The following is a 21903-nucleotide window of genomic DNA, read 5'->3' as shown; positions in this document are numbered from 1 at the left end:
GGTTGAAGCTTACCCGTGGCGGCTCTCAGGCAGTAGCTGGCGCCGAGCTGGGCCGTAGCGGCCGGGTGGCGGCGCAGGGCAGGGCCTGAAACGCCAGCTGGGTGGCCGCTGGTGTGGCACAGAGCTCTGCCACCGAGCACGTAATGGCTGGTTTGGGGTTTCTCCTCAGACTTTTGACTCAGGCTGGCTATGAGCTCAATGTCCAGGACCGCGACGGCTGGACCCCGCTCCATGCCGCCGCACACTGGGGGGTGAAGGAGGCGTGCTCCATCCTGGCAGAAGCCCTCTGTGACATGGACGTCAGGAGCAAACTGGTTAGTGAGCGTCACCCTCTAACGGGGCTCGGGAACAAAAGGCTTCAAGTCCCTGCTAAGTGACCAGGCTTGCTGTCCAGGCTTGGGCATCCCTGGTAGCTGTAGTTCTTCTTCCCGCCCCGTTATCCACGCAGACACGTTGGCTTTGTAACATCAAGCTCCACTGAGCCGCTCTGCTGCGTCTGTTTATGCTGAAGCCCCTAAAGCAAACACACAGGAAAAAAAAAAAAAAGATTTTTCCCCGTTCCAGAAATGAGCAGTGGGGAAGCCCAAGGCCACTATCTGTGGTGAACTGTGAAATACTTTGGTTTTACTTTTAATTCAAAGACTTAATAGCTGAGCCCTAGTCACATCCAGTTGTTAAAAAACGTTGTAACGATGAGATCCTGCAGTTTGGCTGAAAGTCTTCTTCAGCCGCGCTTGAAGCGATACAGAAGTCCTGCAACTTCTATCCCTACATCTGCTGGTTTTCTAGGAATCCAGAGACATGGCGTTTTACTTCGTAGATGTTCTTATCTACCTCCCATCTCTCCTGACCCAGGGTTCATTCTCACATTATGGGTTAGGGTCCTTAACTGCGCTGTTTCCTAAGAGACAACCCTTCTCTCACTTAAAGGGAGGTGATTCCTGGGACTTAGTCTTTAGTGCACCCGTACCCTGGACCTCCTTCTGAGGCTTCTAAGAGCCCTTTGTTGAATTTATCATAGCAATCAAGAGCATTTTAGAATAGGTACAAGTAGAGATTTCAGTTGGTCATTTGCCAAGAGGCAATAAACATTAGAAATAATGTGGTGATTTCCTCCATACAGCTTTACAAAATATAAAGCCCTGTATTTTAGGGTTTGCTGTTTCTTGTTGTGTTTCCTCTGGGATAGATGAAGGTATTACCACGGTGTCGAGTAGACTAGTCAGTGAAGCAGCTGTCACTGGAGTCAGAGGCATACAGTGGACATCCACTAGTTCTCTGATAAAGTCCCGTGATCGCTGCGTCTGCTTCCAATTGGTCATGGCGCCCCTTTTCTCTGCCAGGGCCAGACACCGTTTGATGTGGCTGACGAGGGCCTCGTGGAGCACCTGGAGATGCTGCAGAAGAAGCAGAGCGTGGTGAGTCTGGGGGGACAGTCCACGCCACAGGCCACACCAGCTGTAGTTTGTCCGCTGAGAGTGGAGTTGGACGTCCCTGCATTCCAGCAATGGCAGTGGTTCCCTCCAGAAATATCCGCAGAGTCTGTTAGAAGAAAATATACCAGCTGTAGTTTGTCCGCTGAGAGTGGAGTTGGACGTCCCTGCATTCCAGCAATGGCAGTGGTTCCCTCCAGAAATATCCGCAGAGTCTGTTAGAAGAAAATATACCAGAAACTGTTGTTGCTAAAGTTCGCTTGCTATCTCCTCCTTATCTTAGAGCCTTCAAGCAGCTGAAAGGCAAACATGATGGCGACGACGACTCTAGTTACCCTCGAGCTCTAGAAAATGAGCGTGGTGTGTTCAAGTCAGAAGTTTTTGCAAATAGGGGTAGAGGACACCTCATAACTTTTCCTTACTGACTGAAAGGACTTCTTTGTTGAAAGAAAATTGATTACAGGGAGGGATATATTTCTTAAAAAGCAAACAAACCCACAAAAACGAAAACATTTGGCATTGGACAGTGCTTGGTCAGTGCTTCATATTTATTCCGTTCATCAAATATCCAAAATTCAGTCCTCTTCTCCCTCTTCTTCTAGATCTTTGATGGTTTGGTTGTCTGTGCCCTTCTGCTTCGTGCAGCACAGGAGGACCATGTAAGCATGGTACCCTCGTCCAGACTGCAGGGTGGAAAACCCTGCCAATACTCGAGTGAACAGGGAGTGAGTCACACTCTACCTGAAAGAGAGAGGAGGAGTTAGGTGAGGAGGATAAAGTCAGTCACATTAGGGCCTTGAGAATCTCCTGTTTAAGCAGAGTAGGACAGAAAAAAATCACTAGCTTTCCTTGTGTTTTCCTTTGCGTGGGCTGTGGCTCAGGGCACATGAGCTCGAGTTCAGGAGAATGTGAGAAGCTGAGAGCAGTTCTGAATGAAAGACCCGTGTGGTTCAGTGACGGGACAGATCAGCTGTCCTGCCCTCCCCTGTGCTCAGCACCGTCTGGACTGGGGAGTGGAGACGCTCATTTCTTCAGGGCTGGCTGGGAAAGCTGCAGACCCAGAGCGCAGACGCAGCTTGCGGTTCAGTTGTCCCCTCTGATGAGCAGCTGGAATCGATTTCTGGGCAGCAGCAGCCTTCCTAATATAAGATGATCATTTGTATGGTTAGGTGTTTGTTGCTTTTTAAATTTTTTATTCTGAAATAATTTTGAAGCTTACAAAGACGTTGTGGAAATAGTAGAGAGTTCTCGTGTATCCTTTACCCAGCATGGTTCGGTCTTTGTACATGAGTAATATCCTCACTAAATAACATTTCTATGCTACTGGGAATGGTGCCTGCCTTTGCCCCCTGCATAACTTTGGGGTCCAGGCATTTAAGTACATTTTGTCTAGAGCAAGTACCGGACAGTTTTTTCCAAGGGCTTATTTCCCATTTGGCACCTGCTTCTTCTTTAGAACCGTTGCCAACGTAATTCAGTATACGGATCATGAAGAGTTCTTTCAGAGGTACTTCTGGCATTTTATCCTTTACACCTAGGCTTTTTGGGACGATTGGGTTTGGATATTTGATGGGGCAGTTTTCATTGAAGCTCTAACGCTGTGGATTTCCTCTTATTGAATGAGAATCTTCCTCTGTCATTATCTTCCAAGGAGACGCAGCACACAGCTGATGTGTCTCCCTTCTCCCCAGTCCTCTCCCCCCCTTTGGTGTTGGTCCGGTAACAGGGGCCATTTTAGTTTTTCTCGTGGCTGCTGATTTTTTACCAATAGTCAACATCTTCCCTTTGTTCTGTTTTCTCAATTTCCAGCTTCGAAGTGAAAAAGAGACACGGAATAAGCTCATTGAGTCGGACCTGAACAGCAAGTTGCACGGTAGACTCTTTAAGAAGTAAGATATTTGGGTTTGAGAAATGTGATGAGCCCTGCTGAGTGTGACACGTTTAGCTTGAGAATTTATCCAGTGAAGAGACCCCGTGTTTGTAGCCAAATGATCTTTAAACACGTGGGAATGTTTGAGGGGCAAGGAGGTGAGTGGCATTGACTTGGGGGGGGGGACACTGAGAGTGGGTGGGCGTGTTTTAAATTTGTGAATTAACGGAGACTGTGTGCATTGCTTTTTTCCTGGCTGAAGGGTTCTTAGTCCCAACTCCTTCCCTACCTAGAAGGTCTGAGCTCAGGGGCCGTGTCTGTTCTGTTTACACCATACTGTCGCCTGGAATGGCCCTGGCGTGTGAGAAGCACTCAGGAAACATTTGTTAAATGATTAAAAAGTACTTACCTGCTCACTCATCATGAAGATGCACAGCCCCCCTGTTCCTGTGTGTTAAACTTGCTGGATCTTCTATCACACTCTCAAATCCAGTACCAACCCGTAGTCAGCAGAAAACCCAGGATTCAGAAGAATACGGACGTAAAGGAGGGTTTGAATACACCTCTGTTACTGCTTCCGCACAGAGCTTCATGGGCTTGTCCTCATACCGGATCCCCAGTGAGCGTAGGAAACGGTGTGTCCTTTCCCAATTGCGCTCAAATTGTCGTCTTTAATTTAGCAAAGAGAAGATGCTCTATGAGGAGGAGACACCAAAGCCCCAAGAAATGGAGGATGAGAACAAAGAATCCAGCAGCTCCAGCTCAGACGAGGACGAAGGTGAAGATGAGGCTTCTGAGTCAGAAACCGAGAAGGAGGCGGGTGATGCCGAGACCCTCTGTCTGCAGAGCACGGGGGGTCACTGCTTGTCACAAGGCAGGTGATGCCAGGGCCCTCAGGTGGAACCGATTCCCTAAACAGAACCTCCACGTCTTTTTCTTTTTCCTTCCCATTATGTGGCACTCCTTCAATTCCTGATTTGGGGATTGAAGAAGGAACAAAATCGTATTTACCCTTATGACTCTTATCGATGATATACATCACATGGCGCTCCTTACGTTTGTTATATGGCGAGACAGGAGCCCCGGCGGTGAGAGTTGGGTGCTGGGCATGGTCAGAGTGCCAGGCTGTACATTAGCCTGAGGTTTTGATACACAGTAAGGCCAACACTTAGGAAAGAGACACACGGGGCTTTGCTGAGTAGAGGTTCCCCTGCCGCAGAGTAGTCCTCGTGGGTAACTGGGAGCTCGTGATAAACTCAGATTTCACCCGCCCATGTCCTGCAGTCACCGGCATGTTATTTCTTCAGACTGGTGTCCACGGGAAGATGCAGTGTCTTCAGTGAGAGGACCAAGTTAGAGGGAAGAGTCCACATTCAGTTTATGTCAACAGTAAAGTCTGTGTTTCCCTCTGACTCTGCCCTCGCCGGCTGCCCATCACGAAGATGCTCAGCTCTTTCGGTTGCTGGGCCCCAGCTCTTGTAAAGTGGGTCTGCCTTCACTGACGTGGTTTCTCTCAGTTGCAGGAGAGCACTGCCTTTGTCCGTGTCTCCGTCTCTCAGAGGAAGTTAGAGACCCTTTGCTTGTGTAGAACAGACGGGCCCAGCTAGGTTTGTAGTGGAGGAGACGACCTTTTGTTCACTAAGTCTTGAATTGCTGTTCCTAAGCAGGCACAGCTGGCGCTGGAAATGCCAGTGTAGTGTCTGTCAAAATCCGTGTGTGTTCATCTTTGTAATATTGGTATTGTGTACTGAGTGCTTACATGTCTTAGGCTTCCAGTATTGTCTGGAATGAGCATCTAGACTTGTTCGGTGCCGGATCACTATGTTAGCTACCAAGGTGTTGGCGGAGTGGGAGGGCACTGCCTGGGCTACTGAAATTACCCACGATGCGTCCCCAGGCCTCAGGTCTCTTGTTCCCTGCAGCCCAGCTCCACGTTGCTATCGGGGTGAAACACCCCGCACCCCTTGATGATGCTGCACTCCTGTTCAGAAACCTTCCATGACCACCTTCCTGACTCTGCCTGCAGAGTAAGTCCCAAGCCCTGTGGCCCGGCCTTCAAGACCTCTCATAGTCTAGCTCCAGCTGACCTTTCCAGTGTTGTCTGTAAGTGCGGATGTGTGCTATCCAAGCTGGATCGCTGGAGTTCCCAGACAAGCCTGAGTGTTCTACCCCTGAACAGTTATTCGTGCTGTAGAACTTGTTCCTGGCCATCAGATGTTTATTGCATGATTTCCATCAGAAGCTGTAGGGTCTGCCAGATTGCAGAGTCCTTCTCTAGGTTTTTCCTGTGCAGGAACCTGCAGAGGAGGGACCCCTCCCTGTGCTCTTCCCCCCCCCCCCCCCCCCCCCCCCCGCCGTGTGGCCCCCAGCACTGCTCATTCCTCTCGGTTGCAGCGCCCTTGGGCTGGGAATTGCAAGCGTGTCACTCCCAGGTCTCAGCACTGCACCTGGCACGTGACAGGCAGCCGCATCCACTGAACGTTTTGTTGAATGTATCTCGGGGATGTAGGGGGATAGGAAGGCGTGTACATGAGTAAAGCCCATGTCACGTGAGAGAGAGAAATGCAGCCAATGATGTTCACTAGTCCAAAACACTGCATTGAGTTTGGGGGTTTATTGTGACACTTTAGGGTGGAGATCAAGGAGGCGGAATAGAAAGACACAGAGCTCACCTCCTCCCACAAATACATCAGAAATACATCTACACATGGGACGGTTCTCACAGAACATAGTAACGCTTCACATTTATGCAGTGCTTATTTATTTATTTATTTGGTTGCGCCATGTCTTAGTTGTGGTGGGCGGGCTCCTTAGGTGCAGCACACGGGCTGTGGCACGTGAACTCTTAGTTGCAGCATGCGGGATCTAGTTCCCTGACCGGGGATTGAACCTGGACCCCCTGCATTGGGAGTGCAGAGTCTTATCCACTGTGCCACCAGGGTAGTCCCTATATACAGCTTTTGAATTTCGACACACTCAACACGTTTTTATTTAATCCTTGCACCCACACTCTGAGGTGGTGTATTATTGCCTCCACTTTTTAGAATGGGAGAGTGACACCGCAGGCGAGGTGACTTGCGGCTCACAGCTGTGGGTGCAGTGCCCGAGCCCCCGACTTTGATCTGGGCTCCTCAGAGTAGCAGGGGCAGAAAGCTCACGCTGGGGGCAAGGGCAGGATCTCCCCAGGGGAGGGGTCGTCAGAAAAGAGCTACATACGGAATCTGGGAGGTGAGATAGAGTCGGTGGAGGAGGTGTGGCCCCAGGGGATGTGTGTTTCTGCGTCGGGAAGGCCGGGCAGGAGCGAGGAGGAGACCGAGGCTCCAGCGGGTCAGTCTCAGAAGCTGGCGGCGGCTGTGGGCTTCCCTGCGCACTTCTGTCTGTGGACATTTTACTCCTGACTCAGAGCCTGGCTCAAAGCAGCGTCCTTTGCGAAGCCCTGTCGTCACAGCTACGAGGTTTCCTCCCCTCTTCTGACTCCTGTAGCTGTGGTTGGAGCCTTTGTGTTGCTTGGACTACTTAGCGTTCGTGTTACCTCGGTTCTCCTCTTCGTCTGCTCTGCTCTCCCCACCAGCGAGCTGCGGGGCGCTGGGACACAGCGTGTGTCCTGCTGACCTTCGCGTCCTTCCTGGTGCCCAGCGCCGGGCCTTGTGCAGGGCAGGTGCTCGGCACAGCCTGGCGGGGGCGTGGGGAGCAGGTGGTGCCTGAACCTCCAGGTGCCGCCTGGCACGCGTGCGCACGCTGAGCAGGCCCTTGTTGAGTGCATGTCTCCTCTTTTTAAACCTCCACAGGTACAGCCTCATAAAATGACAGTTTCCATGTGTGTTACGTACAAACGTAGTTGTAAGGAATGTTAATGATATTTTGAGGTAAATGTAAGCAGTTTGACTTGGATTTGTTTTTCCCTTTCTTTTACTTATTTGACGTGTTGCTTATCTACTGCTGCATAACAAGCCATCCCAAAACTTAGTGGCAGGTAGCACAACTCTGTACACACCCAGTGTCACAGGTTGGTAGTTTGGGAAGGGCCCTGCCGGGGCGGCTGCTCTGTTGTCCGTGTGGCGGTGCCGGCACTCTCACGAGTGTGGCGAGTTGGTGCGTGGCTGAGGGGTGGCCTTCTCCCTTCCTGGTGGCTTGCCGGGACGTCTGGGGCAAATGGGCCGTGTGTCTCGTCATCAGGCAGGCCAGCCCCTGCTTCACACGGCAGCTGAATTCCAGCCATCATCAGAGGGGGCGAGCTCCGCGCACTCTCCAGGCCTCTGCTGTGTCCCGTTTGCTGATGTCCCAGGGGCCACAGGAAGTCACAGGGCCAAGCCCGGAGTCAGTATGAGGGGTACTGCAAAGGGTGTGGACTCACCAGGAGTCAGCCTGTGACAGTGTCAGTGAGGTTTGGCAGTGAGGTCCATTTCCTGGGGGTAGAGACGTTCCGACTGTATTCAAAGACTGCCTTGAGTATTCACAGTAGCCACAAAGACAGTGACGTTAATAATAATAAACTGTTTTCTAGGGACTTAATATTGAGTTATGCAATTTAAAAACATTTTATCTCTAATCTGTACAGCAACTCACAAGACAAGAATTTGAGTCCCTGATTTATCAGTGAGAAAATCGAAGTTCAAATATGCTAAGTAACTTGCCCAGTGTCCCACATCTAGGATGTGGCTTAAAACTGTCCCGTAGTTCATTAGTGGGTTACCCTGGGGCTGTGTTTCTGGAGTCCAGGGACCAAAGGCCCAGCAGCCGCTGGACGCAGGCAGACGGGACTTCTATCAGCGCCCCGTGAGGGACCCCTCCCGCTTATGTCACCGCAGTGTCCTACACGACCCTCTGGCTTTACTTCCTGTTGTGACCCCAAGAGCCCTTGTCACTTGGTGGCTGCCTCTTTCCTGACCAGCGGACGTGGGTGTTGTGACTTCCTGGCCCTTCCTCCTGCTGCTCTGTGCCCTCCGGCTTCCCCCACGGCGTCTTCCCTACGTTCCCTCCCTCAGACGATCTGCCTCTTCTCTGAACCCCCGGAGCACTTGCTGATTTAAATCAACCAGTTCAGCACCGGACGTCTTTGACCTTGTGTTGTTACCATGATTATTTTACGTCTTACGTCTCTTCTTTTTGTAACTGCCTAGAAAGCAAGGTCTATCTTATACCTTCTCTGGCTTTTCCTGCCCAACCCTCCAAACAGAGTAGATTCTTACTGTGTACTCACTGATGAATTTTATATATGACATATAGTGTCAGCTATACATGTGGGGATTAGAATTGGCACCTGTCAAGACAGGAATTCCACTTGAGTCTGTTTTCTTATAAGAGACAGTGGTTGCCAGAGGTTTCATAGTAGTTTGAATCCCAGCATTACATGGCCCTAATGATCTGTTTTGATAATGGGTGAACCCTTTCTGTTAGCTGAAAAGTACACATACACACAGATAAGGTTTTCATACTTGTACTTGTTGCTTCTCTTGTCTTAAATAACAGATAAAAAGCCGGGAGCCATCGTCAACCGTTCCAACTCCGAAAGTAAGAGCAGTGCCGCCGAGCAGACACCAGCACCAGCGCAGATCATCTCCTCCACCTCTTCAGCCAGGAGAGTGAGTAGTTTGGAATTCGTTTGGATAGTTCCCACTGTTGCGGTAACGTACAGTTAGAAAGGCCCTAAAGGTACATTCATGCTTTTTTTTTTCTTTAAATTGAGTATAGTTGATTTACGATGTTGGGTTAGTTTCAGGTATACAGCAAAGTGATTTGGTTATACATACATATATATCTTTTTTTTTTCACATTTTTTTTCCTTTATAGGTTATTACAAAGTACTTAGTAGAGTTCCCTATGCTGTACGGTACAGTAGGTCCATGTTGTTTATCTATTTTGTATATAGTGGTGTGTATCTGTTAATCCCAAACTCCTAATTTATCCCCCCCTCCTTTCCCCTTTGGTAACCATAAGTTTGTTTTCTATGTCTGTGAGTCTATTTCCGTTTCATAAATAAGCTCATTTGTATCCTTTTTTTTAGATTCCACATATGAGTGATATCATGTGGTATTTGTCTTTCTCTGTCTGACTCACTTCACTTAGTGTGATCATCTCTAGGTCCATCCATGTTGCTGCAAATGGCATGATTTCACTCTTTTTTATGGCTGAGTAATACTCTGTTGTATATATGTACCACATCTTTATATTCCTGCCTTAGTCAGCTCAGCTGCCATAACAAAATACCACAAACAGGGTGGCTTTAAATAGAAACTTATGTCTCACGGTCTGGAGGCTGGAACTCCAAGATCAAGGTGCTGGCAGGTTCAGTTCATGGTGAGGGCGCTCTTCCTGGCTCTCAGACAACCACCTGGTCTCCAAGTATAATCACACTGGGGGTTAGGGCTTCAGTACGTGGATTTGGAGGAATGGACACGATGTTTGTGTCCATGACTTTGCCCACAGTATATTTTAAAAAAGTATAAAGCCATCACCAAACAAATTTGGCTACAGTGTGTTTAGATGACACAGGCCCTAGTAACCTGGGACCAAGGAAGTGTTGTCAGTTGCCTGTTTTCTTCGTATCTGAAGTTGAGGAGAGCGTATGTGAAGCTCAGTTGGGCTGGGAAGATAGCCAGCATCCAGCCTCGATTGTTCTGATGACTGCTCTTCTTTTTTTACTTCTCGTGTTCCATTTTACTTCCCTGAGTTAAGTCCTTATAGTCGATGATGAATGGAGAGCAGAGGTTGAAAGCACTTGTTGAAATACGTGAGTGCCTCCGGCAGCCTCCTCAGGCCGCTCAGAAGCTGCCGGCTCCTCGCCGGTGATGCCGCGGCTCCGCAGCGTGTGGGATCGATGTTGAGGAGAACGGGCCCGAGCTCTTTGGCGTGCAGCTCTTGGACAGCTCTGTACTTCTGCAGATGCTAACTTACTGATCTTCCCAGAGCCTCGTGAACGTGCAGGTGGCATCCTGGTGTCCTTGTGGAGACAAGGCAGCAGAGGCTCAGCTGCGTGCTGGCTCCCGGGAGCGTCCAGTCTCTCAGTCCTGCGCACTCCCCTTCTGCGCGTGACTAAATCGCCTGCTTTTTTAAGAGGAAAAGTCCTAAATTAAAAAAGATACAAACGCACACCCATACTTATTCTACTTTGCTAAAAGAATGCTGGGAAACATTTCTCCCCTCAGAACCAGGGTGGCTTAGAAAGACCTGACGGGGTCGATTCTCTGAAGCTGGAAGGAGTACGTAAATCTGTCCATTCAGACGGTCGGGTAAAAGAAAAAGCTAAGCATGGTTTTACATTTCTACTGCGCTTTCACTGTGCCAGGCGGTAGAGGTGGCCTGGTTCTGGAGAAAGACCGACGCATCTAGCAGAGGCCCCCACGGCCCAGGAAGAGGCCCACGGCTGCTGGTCTGTAGACCAGATGTGCCCCAGCCTGGTCTTCAGGCTGACACTAGTCTGTGATGTTTTCTGTGGTTTATAGCAGGATGAGATGGTTAAGGACAATGGAAGCTTTCCATGAAGCCTTCTTTTCTAATGTTAAAATTACTTCTCTCTTTCTCTTTTTTTTAATGAAATGATGGTACCGGAAATGGTAATCCATTTCTGAAAGCTGTTCTGGCAAAATTTAAAAACTGGCAACTCTGTGACTTGTACCATTTTTTTTCTTTTTTAATTTTGCTGCTCGCTGAAATCTGAAATGCTTAGAACTGCTGCCCTCGGTCAAATAAACCATTGTCTTGAAATAAGCAGTTAGAATTTGAGTGGAGTGGCCTTTAGCATCTGTGTGCGTGTTACCTTCCATCAGCTTGCCGCAGTCTCATCACAGGACCTTGAAACATAGCGACACCTTGGCCCGCCCTGTGTTTCCCAGTGTCCACGTGTTATAAGAGGGGTAAGCTCTTTGCCAGGGTTGCAGATGGGCATGTTGAGGCCTGGAGAGGTGAGGTGTCCTGTCCCCAGGCACACAGCGGACAGGAGGGGGCGTGTCACCAGGCCTGGGTCAGCACTCAGCCTGCTGTCGTACTCCTCGAGCAGCTCTGCCAGGTGGGAGCTTCTTAGGCTGTCTCTGGCCCAGGAGAAAGGGAGCCCTGCGCGGGCCTGGCCTGCCGCATGCGTCTCCCTGCTCCGCTCCACATCGCCCCACGGAGCTCAGCTGGGGACGGAAAGACCCAACAGGACCTTCCTTTCCTTTGCTTCGTCCCTCGTAGTTCTCTGGCCTTTTCAACAAGCCGGAAGAGCCCAGAGATGAGTCTCCGTCTTCGTGGAGGCTGGGCCTCAGGAAGACCGGCAGCCAGAACGTGCTGGGCGAGGCGGCCAGGTCCAGGGAGGCCCTGCGGGACCGGGGCGCGTCCATCCACCGCTCGGCCTCCAGCCCCCGCATCTCCACTGTGCTGGACACCAGAGAAAAGGTGCAGTTTCCCTCTGTGACAGTGCAACCTCGGGAACAAAGGAAAACATTTTCTAGTCCCTAATTTGATGCTGGAAGTACAGAGTCTTTAAAAGGAGACAGGCATGTTGATTAATCATGTAGCTCTTTGCTTGCTATTACTTGCTTGGCCAAGAAAGAAAGAGACCCCTTTTCCTTTTGGCATATACCTTCTGTTCATTCTTCCTTACCCTCCTTACCTGGGGCAAAAAACTGGGTCAGAAGCATGAAGATTTGGATACGGCCTAAAAGGCTCCTCTGAACCAGTAACAGTATTTATCTTTTTATGTTTAGAAGCAGAGTTCCTTGGTTGGGCTTTCAATCCTAATGAGGCTCAGGCAGAGTAGCACTTAGAAGAACAAATCTTAGTGTCTCATTTGTTCATTAATTGATGTATGATCCGGCTACCTTCTCATCTACTGTTCATCCAGAAGGAGCACGTTTCTGCGTCTTCACTCTGGTTCCAGAGTTCACAGGGCTCGCTTGGTGCACCTCTCTGGGGCTGGGTCTCCTTTAACCACAGACCCCTCGCTCGGTCCTGGGTTTCCGGAGACACTCGGGCCCGAGGTGTGTGGGCTGGATGAGCTCTGGGGCCCATTTGTACCTGAGGCTGCATTTCGAGGAGAAGAACTCGAGAGTGCAGTTGCTGTCTGTGGCCCTTCAGAAGCTCCCTGTCTTTGTAGGGCTGCTGCTTGGTGTGATAGGTGCTGCTCTTTCCTGTTTGATGGCCCTGGCTTTTCCCAGGAGAACTGTTTCCCTACATGTTGGTTTTTAATGGAGGAGAGTTGGGAATGAGCCTTTGAATGCTAACCTTTTTTAATACCACTCAAACTGGAATTGGTATTGAATCTGGAAGTAAGATTATATAGGTATATTAAGTTCTGCTTTTTTACCCAAAATGTTTTCCTCTGTGTCAGAACTCTGCCTTCCCTGTGCGTTCCTTGTTTTGATTTTACAGGAGCGAGAAAGCAGAAGCTCTTTCAGCGCACTGGGGCCGCGGAGGCTGAGCGCCGCCAGCGACCTGGAGGAGAAGGAGAACAGGTACTCCGCACCGGGGCCCCACGGCCGCCCTCCCACCCTGGAGCCCTAGCCCTCCGCCCGCGCCTTGCCGGTGCTGGACCATCAGCTCGACCCTCCCGTGTGGGTTCGCTTTAGTCCACAGCTGGCTCTGTGCACGTGGGGTCTGTGTCCACCGGAGGCTCAGGCGCTCCTCGTGCCAGGACAGGGCCTGTCCCCTGGGGAACACTAAAAATGTGGTTATTTAATTGAATTGATAAACTTCTAATTTGTAAGTAAAGTCTTCCTCATCAGTTAAAATGAATATGGGAATGTTGAGGTATCGCTGCATCTCAGAGCAGAGCCTGGGCTAGAGCCTTGCTTCTCAAGGTGCGGTCCTCCAGCCAGCAGCACCGGGGCCACTGGAAGCCGTTAGCAGTGCAGAGTCTCAGTCCCGCCCAGACCTGCTGAAGTAGATGGGCGCTTGCACAAAGTCCCCTCGGTGGTTGAAAGGCGCGTTAAAGCTTCGGAAGAACTGCCCTGGGGGACCTCCCCGGGTTACCAGCTGTGGTTAGGAAGAGGTGCCAGGGCCACTCCTGGGCGTCGCCCGTGTAGGAAGCTGAGGAGGCTCCTTCACTTGCGCGCACGTCCTCTCTGCCTCCCCCGTCCCGCCTCTGCTTGCTTTGAGCGGCCCACACCGGGCTGACCTGCCAGGCTTTCTAACTGAGGAACGAAGTGGCCCCTCCTTACGAAAGGGCTCCAGATCCGCACCACAAGCAGTTGGTACCTACTGAGATGGGTTGGCTTTGAAGTTGCTAAAAGGAGGCAGACACGAAGCCTTAACCAGTCCCCCATCTGTGCGGGGAGACAGGTGTATGAACACCTGTCTCTTGAAAAGGGCCCCGTTGCTGTCTCTGCAGCCACATGCACTCCGCCTGCCCGGCCCCCCCTCCCAGTTTATGCCGTGCCCTGGGCAGAGGGCGGGGCCAGTGTTTTGTTTTGTGTCCGTCCTGCATCCACAGAGAGTCGGCTGCTCACCTGGTGCGGAGTGGCCCCCCCGCCCGCCAGCTGCGGAGGGACGAAGCGGAGGGGAGTGAATCTCTGCAGACGACCGCCCCTTCCACCTACGTGACAACCTACCTGAAAAGGTACCAGGCTCCAAGGCTGGGAGGTGGTTTCCTTCACTCTGGCCGTGGGCAGATGGGCAGTAAATTGCATGCCTTTTTATACCCAGTTAGCACCACAGAAACGAATCAAGAACTGAATTGCTCTTAGATTTCTTGGGAGTGACATCTTAAGTAATTTTAAATCAAAGTTAATTTCTTTCCCTAACTGAATCAGAGTAAGCTAATTCCAAGTTCTCCCCACAGACAGATCTGAATATATACTCCGTCCTTTCAGTCCTGTAAAATCTTCAGCCAGATATGACTTCGGGTAGACTCTGAGCAGGACTGAATTTAAGTCGCCCTTGCCCGGTAGCCAGCTCTCCTTCCTCAGCTCAAGTCACGCTTTGGGGGGAGGCAGGGAGGGGCCTGTAGGGTGTAGCGGGGGCAGGATGGGGACAGATGTTAATTGCATTAAAAAAAATTTCATATTGAAGCCTGTTAATTTAGGGACTTGAGTTGTTTTTTTTTTTTTTATGACTTTAATGGCCCTCAGATCCATCAAGATATGAAACTCGCAAGTCTGGTGCAGAGAAGGTACCTGGGTTTCCTTCCCCTTTTCTCATCTGTATACCCCTTTCTGCAGTTATCTTCTTTGCCATGTACCAGCCAGCAAGCAAGGCACCTTTGCCAGAGCCATTAAGCTATAAGACACACTTAATTAATATTTCCATTTGAACTTCGCTGCTGATGTGAAGGAATCTGATTCTCATTGCTTCCTCTGAATTCTTTCTTCACTTGTACTCTCTCAACCAAACCCCTCCAACTGCCTCATCATGCCACAGCTTTCATCAGTAGGTTTTTAGGTGATTCTTGGCTACCCTAGCTAGGCACAGGCTTTGGCCACAGACTATGTGTTTGGAATCAAAACCTATTTTCACTTGATAGGAATAATCTCGTCAACCAGTTAATGTCGGAATGTGGAGACTGTGCCATAAATCAAACAGCCACTGTCACCTTTTAACGCCCTTCAGTTCTGCAGATACGTCCTGTGAGAGAGGGCTCAGCTTTGAAAGGGAGCAGGTACAATTCATTGATGCCACTGAAGCTTCGTCCTACAGCCTCAGTGTTTTTGGCTTTAATGAGGCTGTTGCCTATTTGCCTTCGAGGGTGAGGCCTTAGTCTGAATAGATAACTTATTACTCGTTGTAGCTGGATCCAAGCTGAAACCAGGACCAAGAAAACTTCTCTAAGAAAAGAATGTTCTAGAACTTAGGAAAGATGAAGGTGGCATCTTCATCTTTAATGTTCAGGCCTGGTGTTATTTTGTGGTAGGGTTGGTGGCTTTCTGGATCCAAGTCATCAGCAGATGGATGGAGTGAGTAGTGTTTGGTTTCACAGATGTCGTTTGGCATAATCATGGTGAACAGAGGAGAGGGGACACTTCTCTTTAGGGTGGGAAGCGTGCTTAATTATGTGAGCATGTTTGAGAAAATATCTACAGCTTGCTCTATACCTTGGACTTCCAAAGCTTTTCTTCTGTAATCCTAAAGCACTTTTTTATTTTACAAATCTTATTTTATGATCTTTCACAAGGAAAGAATCATATACAATCACTGTTTCAAACAGAAAGTGTGGATAGACATTTGTCATTCTTGGACTATGCCAAACCTCAGAAACTTTCCATTTTCAGTCTCCTTATTTTTTAGGCAGAAATTCCTTTTATAACAGCCCAGTAAAATGCATCTTTTGTCGAAGAAGTCTTCCTGGCTTTTTTGGGTCACCCCCGCCTCAAGTGTTTCATTACTATTATAGTCAAGAAGTTTTTAAAAAAATTCTAATCCAAATAATTTTTTGCCGCAGTTGAGATGGTTCCTACCTTTCTTCAGCTGAGACAGGGGAAGGCTGTCCTCTGTTGCCTGTACAGTATTACTTGCTAGACCTAAACCTTGAAATCCTCCCAAGGCGTTTTGGCCTCTGTCCTCTTCTCTACTCTTTAATCCTGAGTCTCTGCTCCAAACCCTCTGCAGATTCTCGGGCTCACTTTAGCTTTTGCAGTGTTGCTTCTGTCTCCGGGAAGCAGCTGGGGTTGCGTGACTTTGTCGGGGGTGTTGGAGTTGTTCTTTCCAGCGCGCTGCCTCTGCCGCCCGTCTTCCCCTCCCCCAGCCCCACTCCACCCGTGCGCTCGGCTCCCTCCTTTCTGTTGCTCTTCATCTCTCCTCCTCCCCGCGCCTCCCCTCTGTGGGGTGATGGACAGAGGCCTGCGTGCTGCCGGGGCCCTGCTCGAGCTGGGCTGGGCCCCTCCGCTTCCCAGCTGTCGTGCCCTCTCTCCATCCACCTCCTTTAAGCGCGTAGTCTGGGTGGGGAGGTGGTGCTGGGAGGGGGGCGAGCAGCGTGTCCTGAAGGAAGTGACCGTGTGCTGTTTTGCAGTGCGTCCTGTGGTGGACGTAGTGGCCCCTCAAGCCCCTACCTCTCAGCCAATCACAACCCACCTCCTGCTGCCTCACTCATTACCATTGGTTCCTCCAGCTCTGGGGCGGCAGGTGGCAGCCCGCCGCCTGCTCCCCCGCTCCACTCAGTGCAGACACTGCTGCATCTGTGCACCACGCAGGTAAGGCTGCTGGGGGCCGCTGGAGTCACATCTGGAGGCTCCAGCCAGGAGACTCCGGACTCCTGGAGAGTGTCCCTGAGTCAGTGAGGACGCTTTTGCTCTGACCTGTGTCGGCCAGGCAGCAGCTGCTCGTCAGGTAACCGTAGGGCATGCTTAGGCCTTGCCTCCTGGTAGCTCTCGCAGCTGGGTTACAACGTAAGGGCCCCAGCTATTGTGCTAAATCGCATGTTACAAACAGCCCACATGTCATTTATACTAATTTCCCAGGAAGTATCAGGAGGAATCTCTTCTGTTTACTCTTCTTGGAAGATGGCATTCAACCCAAATCGAAAGGGACGCTAATTCTTGTCCCAGAAGCCTCCTACAGCCCCCTTCTGAGAATCTCCAGCAGTGAGTGTTTTGCGGCACCCACTGTGGGAAGGAGGAGATGTGTGTTTGTCTCCACTCTGTTGCCGGCTGACACCTTGGTTTCTAGCTCATCTGAGGGGTGGCACGGGCAGAGTGTCATGTGAACCTGGGGCAGAACTTCAGCTGTGGTTGTGAATGTGGTCAGAGATATTTTCCTTTGGGTGCAGCACAGGGGCTCCTCCACTGGGTCTTGTTTCTACAGCTGCCACCAAAAAAATGAAAAATGTCATCGAGGCCAGTGTTGCAGCAAGGACACGGCTGGTGGTGGTGCCCAACTGGCCACTGGGTTTCTTTTCCTGACAAAAGTGGGGCTCATTTGTTTGGCCAGGTGGGGTGGCTTATGATGGACTGCTTCTAACAATACTGTATGATTATTTATACATTTACTAGGCCCCATAACAATCCATTTGCACAGGCATGGTTAACGTTAGCCCCACAGATGGAGACACTGAAGCACAGAGAGGCTACTGATTAATTCAGAGCGAGGCCTGGGAAAGAATGGTAATGGCCACCCTTTGTTGAACCCCAGCGTGTGCCAGGCATGGGGCTCGTACTGTACAGAATTACATCAGGACTTGCTTTACTCACACATAACAGTGTATCCAAATGATACTGACTAGGTTTATTTTAAAGGTTTATTTTTTTTCTCTCAGTTAAGACAGTCCAGAAATAGGCAGTGCTGGCACATAGCCCCAGAGCCACCAAAGGCTCTGTGTTCCTTCTGTCTTTCCGCTTCACAATGTTTAGATTGTGGCTTCCATTTCCATGGGTTGCCTAATGGTCCAAAATAGCTGCTAGCGTTCTAGCCATCATGGCTGTATTCTAGGCAGGGAGGAGGAGGAAAGGGGGAAGTATGCGAAGAGGGAATGCCTCTGAACTGAGAATTTCCCCAGACGCACTGATCTTCTGCTCGTGTCTCCCTGGCCACCTCTAGCGGCCAGGGAGACTTTGAAAAGTGTGGATTTTTAGCTAGGCACATTGATGCCTTGAATAATAGGGTCCTGTTAGTAAGGAGGGAAAGGGACATGAACATGGGTGAGGCAGCTGGCTGTGTTACATGTGGTCCTAAAGAGCCCTCCAGTGTATGGGACATTATCCTCATTTTATGGATGAGGAAGCTGAGACCAAAAATATGATGATCTGCCCGAGGTCACTCGGCCAGGAAGGAACAACCGCGGCAGGATTGGAGCCTGGATTTGTGCGTTTGGGGGCTCTTTGCTTTTTCACTATTTTCTTTCCACTGAGTTTATCTTTTATTGTGGGCACTATACTGAGTGTTCCACAGACATTTGATTTAACCATCACAAGATCCCTGCAGTTCAAGGCAGCATTATCCCCATTTTACAGGGAAGAGATCGGAGAGGTTACACTCAGAGCCTCCGATCCCTGCTCTGGAACTTCTTCTGTTCGGATCCTAACAACCTCCTTGTAAAATTATATACTTCAAAATAATAGTAAGAATCCTATTCTGTAATTTGACAAATAAAATCCTTGGCATTTCTCCAGCATAAGAAATTGCAGAGACCGAAGCATGTTATTAAGCTAAAAGGAATTCCATGTAAGGTTTCGATAAGTGTAATGATTTTATAGCTTTGTTCCTGGCTGATTTTGTTAGTGCTTCCTATAGGCTCATACATCTTGTAAGTCTGAGGAATTATTTGCCTTCATTTTTTAAATAAAAAAATGAATGTGAAATTTCACCTTTTTTCTGAGCTATTAATTGCTTCTGGAGAAGTGGCTTGTATTTTTTAGATACCACTTCAAAACTGTTCTAATTTTATACTGGCATCTAGGTACCATATTTAGGTTTTTATGATCTGATTAATTCTTTCAAGCTTATTATAATAATGTGATTATTTGAAAATGAGCTTATAGCTCCTTATAAGCATTCTGGTAATTCTAAGTAGGTGAAAAAAAACCCAGATTTTTAGCATTCATTATTTTCATTTCTTTCTCCATCTTTGTGAGTATCAATTTTGGATCTCTGTTACCCCAGCAACAAGCTGTGACATCACAAATGATAGCTTTTTGGGTGGAAAGCCAATGGTTGATCTCAACTCTTTGTTAAGAAACAAAGGTCTTGTTTTCATGTAAATGAATGTAATTGTACAGCTTGCTGTTGGAAAGTCTGTAGTTAAGGTTGCGTGTAGAATCCTGTTAGTTTTGGTTTCAGTCTCTCCTGTCTGCAGTTACGAATACGGACAATCAGGCATTTGGTTCCGTGGAAAGAGAGCAGTTGCTAAGCTAGGTGAGGTTGCGGAGTGTCTGTCGAGTGTATCTGGGTGATCCAGGAGGACGGCCGTCCGCTGTGAGGCCACCACAGGCACTCACTGCCCGGGACTGAAGGGCAGTGACGTGATCGTAAGTGACTTCAGTGTCTGTTGTGTGTGTGTGGAGACCAGATGGTGCTCAGGACTCATTCAGAGCTCTCTCGCATGTGTCACTATCTTGCCTTGTGCCATAGCTAATCAAAAAACAATTTTTTTCTAATCTCAAGTAAAAAATATTTTCCGTAAAACATAACTGCTTGGGCAGAAGATACCAGACGGAAAGCGTAATCACTGTTCTAAGATTTAAGAGCTCAGAATTAAGAAAGCAGACCAACCCCAGACAAATTCTGAGCGAGAAGATTCTCTGGGTAAACCCACCTCGAAGCTCTGTCTCTACCACTGCGTTGTGTGCGTGCCTGACCGTTCTCTTTCTGCTTGTGTCCTTTTGATTTCAGGCCTCCTTACAAATCCCAGGCTGACTCCGCAGCGGAGAGAACAGTAGACGGTGTCTCTTGCGGCACCCCGCTCTGTGTGATCACGAATCGCCCCCCACCTAGCACTGCCAATGGGGTTACAGCTGCCGCTCTGCTCTCCACTCCTGGAACGGACTCCTCTGTGGAAGCCAGGGAGAGGAGGAGGTGTGTTACGACTGATGTCACTTGTGGGGTTCTGCTTTGAGGTAGTAGGTAGCGGGGTGGGCGTGAAGTGTTTTCCCCAGCCGCACATACTTCTGTGAAAACGAGTCTTCATGTTACAGCGTGGGTTTTCTCTTTTGCCTCTGGGAGATTTTTGGTGGAGATCTTAATTCTTTCTGATTATTTAACGTAGGTACTTCTTCTGTTATGGATCTGTGGGCATTTCTTCTTTCTGTTTGTCTTACGAGAGAGATGGCTGTCAGGCACTGTTTCCCCCTTTTGTGACGGAGCAGCTGAGCAGAGAGAAGTGTCTTTGGTTTGGCTCTGGTGGTCCACGACGACTGCTGGCAGCAGAGAAGAGCAGTGATACGATAAAAGGCTCAGAGAAACGGAGCTAGGATGTGCAGTTTTGATGAATCTGAGACGAATACCAGAAAAGGAAGTGGATGGCACATGATGATACTGTAGAGGGATGGTGGCCAACTGTTCTGCAGGCTCCTTGGAGGGATGGTGGGAGCAGCCGTGAGCGGACCTCAGAGAGATCTAAGGCAGGAGCTGAGAGAACCTTCTGAGACAATGGAAGGTGTGACCAAGGAGAGCAGGCCATTTTCTTCCACTAGAAGAAGTGGTAAAAATAGAATGCATTCCATTTGGGAGTTTCAGATCTACATAAAGACTGAAGCCATAATTATCCCTTTTTTAAGACTAGAAAAAGAGGTCAAATCTTACCAAAATTTAGATTTCACTTTGACTTCATTTTATTTTGAATATCCAAAGGAAGGAGGTGTATATTTCCGAGTGTCTATATGTGTAACAAGGCAGCGTGTCGTTTCAGCTACAAGGTACAATGAGTTAAACTTTTTAGACATTCGTTTATCATAAAGATAGCTCTAAGACTTGCATCTTGCGAAGAAACAGAAGGAAGATGTTAAGTTGAAAAAGAGTGTTTTTCTTCCTTTCCTCCCTTTCTTTTTTCATTTCTTTACGTACAACTTGAAGAAATTCCATTTTCTGGGCTAAGAGATTGCAGAGCTAACAGTTGTCATCTTTTAATAGGCTTACAGCCAGGAAAGTTTTAATAAATCAATCTTCAATATTTAATGTCTATGTATTTCATAGCTCAGACGTTACTTAGATACTGTTAGTTTCATCTAGAAACTAAATGCGAAAGCAATCTTTCATTAGCTGGGGAAAAAACTCCCTTTAAAAACTCCTTCTGAGCCGAGACAAGTGAAATGAGTTAAATTCATCATTAAGATCATGGTCCCTGGAAGGATGCGTAAACCGGGTTCTTTATCAAACTGCATTATTAAATATTTAGTTGCATGAACCATTATTTAGAGAAATCTAGAGAAACGATTGCTGTCTTCTGGGCATTTTATAACCTGTGATCAGTAACCTGTTACAGATTGTGATTTTTGTTTTAGAAGTTTTATTCAAGCCACAAATATTTATTGAGTACCAGCCGTGTGCCACATGTTTTATAGAACTAGGATGTCTTTCCTCAAGGAGCAGCAAATGTAAGAATAAAAGAATTGGGTCAAGATAGTAATGAATTGTAATATGAATGTGGTATATCAAGATGAGTGCACTTTAGGGATGGCACAAAATAGGTATAGATATTCGTTAGATAAATAATAATTATTAGATAATAAAATAAATAGCTGGCACAAGATAAATAGCTGGGAGCGTATTAGATAAAGAGCTGTTGGACTCAGTCAGTTGATCTGTAGCAGCGTTTATTCCTTCCAGAATTTGCTGAGCACCTGCTGTTGCCAAGTACTGTGACAAGCCCAGACCGCACAGCCATGAGCTGATGAGTATGGTCTGAGCCGCTGCGAAGTGTATACGCTAGTGAAGAGGAACGAGGGTGATTACACTTGTGATAGATGCTGTGCGTGGTGCTTTACAGAAGATCCGCCTACTGTAGACTCGCCTTCTCGGGCTGGGGGGGTGGGGTCAGAGAAAGTCCCCCTTGGGGTGTGATGCCCGAGTGAGAACTGCAGGGCAGATAACAGCCAGGGGAGGGGGAGGGGCGGGCGTTCCAGGCAGAGCAGACAGCCACCGCAGAGACACCAAGGCGGGGGACGGTGCTCGATCCTTCGGAGACGCTGGAAGGAGACATGGTGGCTGGAGTGTAGCGAGTGAGGGACAGAGCCGTCTGCGGTGAGGCCCGTGGCGCAGGCAGGG

General features: G+C 48.8%; 1 protein-coding gene across 15 annotated transcripts in view; it reads left to right on the top strand.

Annotated features, from left to right (window-relative positions):
• Positions 1 to 21903, top strand: part of PPP1R12B (protein phosphatase 1 regulatory subunit 12B) — a 192901-nt gene that overhangs the window by 62278 nt on the left and 108720 nt on the right. For 8 of the 15 annotated variants that reach the window (XR_013830218.1, XM_079934557.1, XM_079934551.1 and 5 more), the window contains exons 5-13: positions 170 to 314; positions 1344 to 1418; positions 3243 to 3322; positions 3984 to 4177; positions 8773 to 8885; positions 11473 to 11673; positions 12649 to 12731; positions 13709 to 13834; positions 19534 to 19716. Coding sequence is in view for 13 of the 15 variants with exons in the window: in XM_079934557.1 (XP_079790683.1) it covers positions 170 to 314; positions 1344 to 1418; positions 3243 to 3322; positions 3984 to 4177; positions 8773 to 8885; positions 11473 to 11673; positions 12649 to 12731; positions 13709 to 13834; positions 19534 to 19716 (1200 nt within the window). In the remaining 2 variants the exon portion in view is untranslated. The other 7 variants (XR_013830219.1, XM_079934553.1, XM_079934558.1 and 4 more) reach the window with 7 other exon arrangements.

This window comes from Stenella coeruleoalba (assembly GCF_951394435.1).
Source record: "Stenella coeruleoalba genome assembly, chromosome: 1".
Taxonomy (NCBI): Eukaryota; Metazoa; Chordata; class Mammalia; order Artiodactyla; family Delphinidae; genus Stenella; species Stenella coeruleoalba.
This window is presented reverse-complemented; position numbering and strand designations above follow the sequence as displayed.